This window comes from Bufo bufo, chromosome 5 (assembly GCF_905171765.1).
Source record: "Bufo bufo chromosome 5, aBufBuf1.1, whole genome shotgun sequence".
NCBI lineage: Eukaryota > Metazoa > Chordata > Amphibia > Anura > Bufonidae > Bufo > Bufo bufo.
The window spans coordinates 550,174,458-550,184,896 of record NC_053393.1 but is presented as its reverse complement, the minus strand read 5'-3'; the positions used below and the strand labels follow the sequence as shown (position 1 = coordinate 550,184,896).

The 10,439-nt window shown below is 49.3% G+C and overlaps 1 protein-coding gene across 1 annotated transcript; it reads left to right on the top strand.

Annotated features, from left to right (window-relative positions):
* Window positions 1-387: 387 nt before the first annotated feature.
* CCDC12 (coiled-coil domain containing 12) lies at window positions 388-10,167 on the top strand. The gene is made up of 7 exons (XM_040431461.1): window positions 388-484; window positions 2,568-2,626; window positions 5,511-5,590; window positions 5,679-5,740; window positions 6,299-6,333; window positions 6,929-7,005; window positions 9,796-10,167. The coding sequence occupies exons 1-7, from the start codon at window positions 407-409 to the stop codon at window positions 9,873-9,875; spliced, it is 471 nt and encodes a 156-aa protein (XP_040287395.1). The 5' UTR covers window positions 388-406; the 3' UTR covers window positions 9,876-10,167.
* The last annotated feature ends 272 nt before the right edge of the window (window positions 10,168-10,439 follow it).

The window sequence follows — 10,439 nt, the reverse complement described above, 5'->3', positions numbered from 1 at the left end:
CCTCCATAACAGTGTCATCCACAGATCCCCAATAACAGTGTCATCCACAGATCCTCCATAACAGTGTCATCCACAGATGCCCCATAACAATGTCATCCACAGATCCCCCATAACAGTGTCATCCACAGATCCCCCATAACAGTGTGTCATCCACAGATCGCCCATAACAGTGTCATCCACAGATTCCCCATAACAGTGTGTCATCCACAGATCCCCCATAACAGCGCATCATTCCTAGATACTTAAATCGATTCGCTCAGCAGTCCATTATTTCTCCCTTAACGCCGTTTTGTCTCCATGGTTTCTATGTGCAATATTCGACTTCTCTGGACTCGTTTCGCGTCACGTGACGTCAGTTGCACGTTCTGATTGGTGTTGTACGAGCTTCGCAAGGCATTGTGGGAACATGGAGGGAAATGTGGGGAGATTGGAGGAAGAAGCGCTGAAGAGGAAAGAGAGACTTCTGGATCTGAGGAAGAAGCGGGTAAGAAGGAGGCGGAGAGCGGATAGCCCCGGGGGCTCCACCGTGCTAGGGCTCTGGTTATCGGTGTCCTCCTGCGCTCCGGCCGCCATATCCCCCCCCCGTGTGTTAGGTCTAGGTTTTTTGCCAGGTCGGCCATGTGTTGCGCTTTTCCTGCGTTTTTTCCCCCCCCAGAGTAGCCACAGCAGTTTGTAGTAATTGCGCCCAAACCACGTTGTAACCGCATCTTGTGCACGCCGCCTTACTGCCGTGAGGTATTGGGGGCACGTCTGCCATCTAGGGGTTAACTGCATGAAGTTGCAGCCGAGCTCCATGGGACTGGCGGAGATATCACGGGTCCTAAGTCCCAGCACCCGGCTCTTCTGGGGCCCCAGCAGTTGGACCCCGTGTTTGTAACGGCGCGGTCCCTTTTAGGCTTTTTCAGTGTTTTGTTCCGTCTTTTTTTTGTTTCCGTTCGGCATATACAGTAATTACATAGAGAAAATTGGGCTGCGCATAAACTTCTCAATAGATGGTTCCGCAAGAACGGATTCGGAAAACATAAGGATGCATTTCCGTATGTGCTCCGTTGTTTTTTTTGCGGACCCATTGACTTGAACGGAGCCACGGAACGTGATTTGCGGGCAATAATAGGACATGTTCTATCTTTCAACGGAACGGAAATACGGAAAATGAATGCATTGTGTTTTTTTTTTTGCGGAACCATTGAAATGAATGGTTCCGTATATGGAACGCAAAAAACAGCCCGTAATAAAAAGAACATGAAGAAAATGGTTGTGTGAAAGAGGCCTTAGGGTCCATTCACACGTCCGTATGTGTTTTGCGCGATGAGCCTCCCTATTGTCGCCCGCGATGCCTCCTAACCATGGTGGGCAGTCATTGGCCACAGTGATCATGTGACCCACGTCATGTTAACACAGAGAGACCCGGGAGCTGTAGGGGCGGCGGGGATCAGGTAAGTATGCACCCACCACCGGTCCAGCTACGCAGGGGGAGGGGCCTGTGGAAAAGATTGTCTGTAGACATAAAGATGCACCAGCAGGACACGTTTCAGAAATTTGGCGCAAATGACAGCGAAACAGACTCCAGCATAACTGCTCTTAGATTTCCCCCTCATGATAAATTATCCCTTTGTGTTTCAGTTCCATGTCCTGACACTGCTCACAGCTGAGGGGTTGTTGCACTGTCCGGTCCCAAGTCCCCGGCAACTTTTACTGGCACCAATACATTATGACAAACCATCAGCTGTGAGAAGTGTTTGGCCAGTGGAAGTTTTCGGTCTGTGGATATAAAAAGAGTATTCCCATGTAATGACAGGAAGCAGAGGTATTGAACATGTTGAGGAATAGAAAAATCAAGGGACTATTTATTAAAGTTTTAGAAAAGTTGGAAATGTCAGTTTGTGACATAATTTGTAGCATTTTCTGACTCTCGGACGGGACCTTTGTGGCGCGTTACAGCGGCCGGCTGCGGTGGGTTCCAGTTCTGATGTGTGGACGGCGGGAGATGCAGACTGATGCTGGTCTTTAGTGAATGACCCCCAGTACAGAACTTGTCGTTACAGGGTGACGGTGTTTGGGGCGTCTGCGCCGTCTCCGGTCCTATATCTGTGCTGCACTGGAGGGAAGCGCAGGATGTGTGCGGCGCGATACACCACCTCGTATCACACACCGCTTCCTGCTGCTACACGGTGACCCCATCCCCCACACATCAGCGGAAGATTTGGCTCCCGGATATGGGGGGGGGGTGCCTGTAATATGTATATAAAGCTTCATCAATCTGTAATGAGACTTTTTGCAACATTTTGAACACTTTTTCCATTTTTAACATCTCTGCTTGCTGTAAATTGTCCGTACACATTAGATATTTGGACCCTGTTAGTTTCCAGTGTGCGATCTCCTGCCAGAGGAAGCCGGGTCGGCTGTTCTATGTCCGTGCTCAGAGAGTACCGCAAACTAGAGGTCCCCCTGTATAACATGCCATGTGAAGTATGGAGGACGCGGCGTCTGCTGCCCTCCTACCCTTCTGTAGATAAGAGGGGCGCCCGGGCAGTTATAATAACTGACTTCTGTCCTATCTCTTGTAGTTACGAGAAGATGGCGGCACAGACGGCGAGGAGACCGAAAAGCAGGAAGAAAAACACCGGTATGCGGGTATCGAGCAGCTGTGCCAGGCCTGTGTACTGTATGGGTACTGTGTATATAGTGCCAGGCCTGTGTACTGTATGGGTACTGTGTATATAGTGCCAGGCCTGTGTACTGTATGGGTAGTGTGTATATAGTGCCAGGCCTGTGTACTGTATGGGTACTGTGTGTATATAGTGCCAGGCCTGTGTACTGTATGGGTACTGTGTGTATATAGTGCCAGGCCTGTGTACTGTATGGGTACTGTGTGTATATAGTGCCAGGCCTGTGTACTGTATGGGTACTGTGTGTATATAGTGCCAGGCCTGTGTACTGTATGGGTAGTGTGTATATAGTGCCAGGCCTGTGTACTGTATGGGTACTGTGTGTATATAGTGCCAGGCCTGTGTACTGTATGGGTACTGTGTGTATATAGTGCCAGGCCTGTGTACTGTATGGGTACTGTGTGTATATAGTGCCAGGCCTGTGTACTGTATGGGTACTGTGTGTATATAGTGCCAGGCCTGTGTACTGTATGGGTACTGTGTGTATATAGTGCCAGGCCTGTGTACTGTATGGGTACTGTGTGTATATAGTGCCAGGCCTGTGTACTGTATGGGTACTGTGTGTATATAGTGCCAGGCCTGTGTACTGTATGGGTACTGTGTGTATATAGTGCCAGGCCTGTGTACTGTATGGGTACTGTGTGTGTATATAGTGCCAGGCCTGTGTACTGTATGGGTACTGTGTGTATATAGTGCCAGGCCTGTGTACTGTATGGGTACTGTGTGTATATAGTGCCAGGCCTGTGTACTGTATGGGTACTGTGTGTATATAGTGCCAGGCCTGTGTACTGTATGGGTACTGTGTGTGTATATAGTGCCAGGCCTGTGTACTGTATGGGTAGTGTGTGTGTGTATATAGTGCCAGGCCTGTGTACTGTATGGGTAGTGTGTGTGTGTGTATATAGTGCCAGGCCTGTGTACTGTATGGGTAGTGTGTGTGTGTGTGTATATAGTGCCAGGCCTGTGTACTGTATGGGTAGTGTGTGTGTGTGTGTGTGTGTATATAGTGCCAGGCCTGTGTACTGTATGGGTAGTGTGTGTGTGTGTATATAGTGCCAGGCCTGTGTACTGTATGGGTAGTGTGTGTGTGTGTATATAGTGCCAGGCCTGTGTACTGTATGGGTAGTGTGTGTGTGTATATAGTGCCAGGCCTGTGTACTGTATGGGTAGTGTGTGTGTGTGTGTATATAGTGCCAGGCCTGTGTACTGTATGGGTAGTGTGTGTGTGTGTATATAGTGCCAGGCCTGTGTACTGTATGGGTAGTGTGTGTGTGTGTATATAGTGCCAGGCCTGTGTACTGTATGGGTAGTGTGTGTGTGTATATAGTGCCAGGCCTGTGTACTGTATGGGTAGTGTGTGTGTGTGTGTATATAGTGCCAGGCCTGTGTACTGTATGGGTAGTGTGTGTGTGTGTGTATATAGTGCCAGGCCTGTGTACTGTATGGGTAGTGTGTGTGTGTATATAGTGCCAGGCCTGTGTACTGTATGGGTAGTGTGTGTGTGTGTATATAGTGCCAGGCCTGTGTACTGTATGGGTAGTGTGTGTGTGTGTATATAGTGCCAGGCCTGTGTACTGTATGGGTAGTGTGTGTGTGTATATAGTGCCAGGCCTGTGTACTGTATGGGTAGTGTGTGTGTGTGTATATAGTGCCAGGCCTGTGTACTGTATGGGTAGTGTGTGTGTGTGTATATAGTGCCAGGCCTGTGTACTGTATGGGTAGTGTGTGTGTGTGTGTATATAGTGCCAGGCCTGTGTACTGTATGGGTAGTGTGTGTGTGTATATTTATACAGTCAGCGGCGGTCCGGAAGTCGCCTAGGCCCGTGGCCCTATGATACTAGTTTATTGGGATCCCAGCAGTCGGCCCCCATGTCCTGCTGGTGGCCCCTCTGTGACCTGTTCTGGGATACGGGATGGATTCTATAACTCCTGGTCTGAGGTCACCGTGACCCGAAGTGATTCCGCAGGTTCCTACGGACGTCCTTTTTGGCCTCTAGAAGATCACCTGACAGAATTCCAGCCCGGGTACTGGATGGAGCGTGGCACCCGCCAGACCACATGAAGATAATGGTGCCGGGGCCAATACACCTGACGGGTCGGGCATTACCACGAGGCTCTAGTGTCCAGGAAGCCTCATTACCACTAGTTTGTTAGCAGGAGGATGATGACTGTTCTCCCCTACCGGTAACTACATGCACAGCTCTGCTGTCAATCAAGGGGAGGCAGCCGTGTGCAGAGCACAGGGGGTGTTACCCAGCAGTGCTCCGTGGGTTCAGCCCCGCCTCCTGGTGCTCCAACATGCTCATTTACATATGGATAAAAAATGCTGATATCTCTGCAGCTGTTTAGCATACAGACAAAATAAAGGTATCGTTCTGTTCAGCATGATGAATCCTCCCAGGCAGTACGCCCGGTTTAATAGGGTTGATCCTGGTGACGGAGCCTCTTGACATCACCTGTTTCCAGGCCCGGCCACATCAAGACATGGTGGACGCACGGATCCTCCAGCATCATGGAGACTTGTGACACACAAGATAATGGGACCAGAACAGCGTGACGTCCACGTGAGGGGCTCATTGGCTGAAGTTCGTCCCCTCCTCACAGTTTTGCACCCCCATGTTCTTTATCCAGTTTATCCCCCATTATTCACTGTTTGGTCTCCAACCTGCTGCTGCTGCTGTTGAAGTGCAGCTCATGATGGGAGTTGTAGTGTATGTATATCATAAATCTCTTATTGAGAATTCCCAGAGATTCCTAAGGAGCGGAGGAGGGATCCTGAGAGTCTTAAGACGACATTACTGGTGATGTCTCTGGTGTCTTACCTCCTGTTACTTCTTGCAGAGAGCTGAAACTTAGGAACTACACCCCCCAGGACGAAAGTCTGAAAGAGCGTCAGATAGCGCCCGCCAAACCGGAGTCCGGTGAGTATGGCTGCCTCCGAGACCTACCCTGGGTGGTCAGTGTCATTCCTCCTGTAACATTATCCTCTTGTCTTATTGCGCCCTCTAGTGGAGGAGAAGGTGAAGGAGCAGCTGGAAGCCGCCAAACCGGAGCCCATCATAGAAGAAGTGGTAAGTTCAGAGGGGCCACAGCGGATAGGAGAGTACTAATGTAACATCTGGGGAGGAACTTAGGGGCCACAGTGGATAGGAGACCATTAATATAACATCCAGGGATGACCCGAGGGGCCACACTGATTAGGAGAGTACTAATGTAACATCTGGGGAGGAACTGAGGGGCCACAGCGGATAGTAGAGTACTAATGTAACATCCCTGAGTTCCTCCACAATGTTACATTAGCACTCTCCTGTCTGCTGTGGCCCCTCGGGTCTTCCCCAGATGTTACATTATCACTCTTCTATCTGCTGTGGCCCCCCAGTTCCTTCCCAGACATTACGTTAGCGCTCTCTTATCCTCTGTGGCCCCTCAGTTCATTTCGAGGCCACAAAGGATAGTACTAATGTAACATCTGGGGAGGACTGAGGGGCCACAGCGGATAGGAGAGTACTAATGTAGCATCTGGGGAGGACCCGAGGGCCCAAAGCACTTAGTACCTTATATTCTGGGGGGTCCTCGGTGTGAGCTGCATGTATCCCTCGGCTCCTCTGACTTTTTCTCTTCGTTTTTAGGATCTGACAAATCTCGCTCCAAGAAAGCCGGACTGGTAAGTGTTAATTCTAGGATCACTGTCCATCCGCTCGCCCCGAAGTCTCTGGCGACTGCAGCCACTTACCTGTGTGAAAAATGGTTTAGATCTCCCCCTCCTCCTTTAGGGTGTGTATAAAAAGGTCTCCCACCCTGATGATGGCAAGTGAAGCTAATAACGGGCCCCCCAGCTACCAATAAATAGAGCCCGACCAACCATAACATAGGACTAGTCCTTGGTTCTCTGGTCGCAGCCTGCAGTGTAAAGAAGAGCGGTCTGCAGTCTGCTCCTCCTGACTATGCCCGTGGTTAAATATAGATAATTTTGCCCCCTGCAGTGTACATTGTGTGTAACAGTAGTAGATGAGTACAGAGCCGAAGCCCACTTACATGTGTCATACAGACAGGACCTGAAATGTAGCCATGGAGACCACCATTCTTTACACTTCATGCTGCATTCCGGGAAATCCTGCTAAATAGAAACAGGCTCATAATACAAAGAGACTTAACAAATGTGTTAATATAATGTGATCTATCTAAAGGGTGAGCGGCTTCTTTCAGGGATTTGTGAAATGTTTGCCCCCTGCCAATCCCCCTTCCCTTCTTGTCTTCAGGGATCTAAAGAGAGACGTGGCTAAGAAATTAGAGAAGCTGGAGAAACGGACGCAGCGAGCTATCGCAGAGTTAATCCGTGAGTTACCAACCTGTGGGGGGCGCTACATTCTGTAAACCAGATGATGACCTAGAACAGTGATGGCTAACCTCCAGCGCTCCGGCTGTGGGGAAACTATGACTCCCAGCATGCTCCATTCATTTCTATCGAGTTCTGAGAACAGCCAAGCAAGGGGGCATCTTGGGAGTAGTAGTTTTACCACAGCTGAAGTGCCCTAGAACATCCTCAAGACGTCTGCCATTTCCCATTACAAGCTGAGCATGAGCGCAACCACGTGTGCCGGGTGCCACTGCCTTGTAATCATCTGCTCCGGATCATCTTATATCTCTGAACCCATTACAGGAGGGAGAGGACGACTGCAGGACAGGAGAATACAGTCTATTGCCCCCTGTTATCAGCCATTTCAGGGGAGAGGACGACTGTAGGACAGGAGAATACAGTCTATTGCCCCCTGTTATCAGCCATTTCAGGGGAGAGGATGACTGTAGGACAGGAGAATTCAGTCTATTGCTCCATGTTATCAGCCATTTCAGAGGAGAGGATGACTGTAGGACAGGAGAATACAGTCTATTGCCCCCTGTTATCAGCCATTTCAGGGGAGAGGACGACTGTAGGACAGGAGAATACAGTCTATTGCCTCCTGTTATCAGCCATTTCAGGGGAGAGGATGACTGTAGGACAGGAGAATACAGTCTATTGCCCCCTGTTATCAGCCATTTCAGGGGAGAGGATGACTGTAGGACAGGAGAATACAGTCTATTGCCCCCTGTTATCAGACATTTCAGGGGAGAGGATGACTGTAGGACAGGAGAATACAGTCTATTGCCCCCTGTTATCAGCCATTTCAGGGGAGAGGATGACTGTAGGACAGGAGAATACAGTCTATTGCCCCCTGTTATCAGCCATTTCAGGGGAGAGGATGACTGTAGGACAGGAGAATACAGTCTATTGCCCCCTGTTATCAGCCATTTCAGGGGAGAGGACGACTGTAGGACAGGAGAATACAGTCTATTGCTCCCTGTTATCAGCCATTTCAGGGGAGAGGATGACTGTAGGACAGGAGAATACAGTCTATTGCCCCCTTTTAGCCATTTCAGGGGAGAGGATGACTGTAGGACAGGAGAATACAGTCTATTGCCCCCTGTTATCAGCCATTTCAGGGGAGAGGATGACTGTAGGACAGGAGAATACAGTCTATTGCCCCCTGTTATCAGCCATTTCAGGGGAGAGGACGACTGTAGGACAGGAGAATACAGTCTATTGCCCCCTGTTATCAGCCATTTCAGGGGAGAGGATGACTGTAGGACAGGAGAATACAGTCTATTGCTCCCTGTTATCAGCCATTTCAGGGGAGAGGATGACTGTAGGACAGGAGAATACAGTCTATTGCCCCCTGTTATCAGCCATTTCAGGGGAGAGGATGACTGTAGGACAGGAGAATACAGTCTATTGCCTCCTGTTATCAGCCATTTCAGGGGAGAGGATGACTGTAGGACAGGAGAATACAGTCTATTGCCCCCTGTTATCAGCCATTTCAGGGGAGAGGATGACTGTAGGACAGGAGAATACAGTCTATTGCCCCCTGTTATCAGCCATTTCAGGGGAGAGGACGACTGTAGGACAGGAGAATACAGTCTATTGCTCCCTGTTATCAGCCATTTCAGGGGAGAGGATGACTGTAGGACAGGAGAATACAGTCTATTGCCCCCTGTTATCAGCCATTTCAGGGGAGAGGATGACTGTAGGACAGGAGAATACAGTCTATTGCCTCCTGTTATCAGCCATTTCAGGGGAGAGGATGACTGTAGGACAGGAGAATACAGTCTATTGCCCCCTGTTATCAGCCATTTCAGGGAGAGGATGACTGTAGGACAGGAGAATACAGTCTATTGCCCCCTGTTATCAGCCATTTCAGGGGAGAGGATGACTGTAGGACAGGAGAATACAGTCTATTGCCTCCTGTTATCAGCCATTTCAGAGGAGAGGATGACTGTAGGACTGGAGAATACAGTCTATTGCCCCCTGTTATCAGCCATTTCAGGGGAGAGGACGACTGTAGGACAGGAGAATACAGTCTATTGCCCCCTGTTATCAGCCATTTCAGGGGAGAGGATGACTGTAGGACAGGAGAATACAGTCTATTGCTCCCTGTTATCAGCCATTTCAGGGGAGAGGATGACTGTAGGACAGGAGAATACAGTCTATTGCTCCCTGTTATCAGCCATTTCAGGGGAGAGGATGACTGTAGGACAGGAGAATACAGTCTATTGCCCCCCTGTTATCAGCCATTTCAGGGGAGAGGATGACTGTAGTACAGGAGAATACAGTCTATTGCCCCCTGTTATCAGCCATTTCAGGGGAGAGGATGTCTGCAGTGATGTACAATATAACGAGTAGTGGGTGGTACCGACTCCTGATTGGATAGTGGCAGACTGTGCAGGCCCCCCCCCCCCCCCCCAACAGGTAACACGCAGCTGGATCTTCATTGCAAACTGACAGTAATTAATTCAAAACTTCTAGGAGGAATAATAGAGGAATTCAGCATCATAGAATCATGAGAATAGATGCTCCAGAATTGTTATTACATGGGGAATGCAAGTAGTTGCTAAAACTTACATGTCAGGGGGGGACCAGCCCCTCTGTAATATCACATATCTCCTGAAAATCTATTCATGACTGATATCGGCCGCTCCTCTTATAACGCTCCAGTGCTGATATAACCTCCAGAGACAGTACACACGGTTACATCCATACTGTACAGTGTCCGGCCCTGTTATGATTCTGTTCTTCTTCTGGTGTTTGTGGCAGGAGAGCGGTTGAAGGGTCAGGAGGAGAATCTTGCGGACGCGGTGCAGGCTGCTAAACAGGAGGACGAGGATTCTGACTGATCGTTGACATCAAATCGGAGACAAGATGATGATGATTCTGGCGTTCTGTTATGGAGGACTTCGCTGGAGGTCGAGACTGGATACGGACATGACGAGGAGGGTACCTTGGTCCTACTGACGCCCCAGGGGACAGGACTGTGGAATGTCAGCCTCTCTGCCCAGTGTCTGCTCCTGCTCTACCCCCGTCTGCTGGGACTTGTGCATTTTAGCACAAGGTGAAGGCGGCTGAGATTTTTATATTTTGTATATTTTTTTTTGTTGTTTTTTTTTATGCAATAAATATTAAGTAAAATGTAAATGGTGCTTTATTTTACATAACATACAACTGCGCTGAAATCTTCATCAATGAGACCCTCAGCATCATCCCAAGCCCCCCACCCCTGTGAGGAGAGTGGAGACACGAGGGAGGTCATATACTGAGCAGGGACCCCAGCAGCACAGAGTATTACAGGAGAGAGATGTGCTCGTGCGTGGCAGCATTCTTATGTGCCTGCCCCTTGGTGTGCTGCGACTAGAATGATGGGGAAAATAATATAAAACAGTGTAAAATATAACGAGAAACTT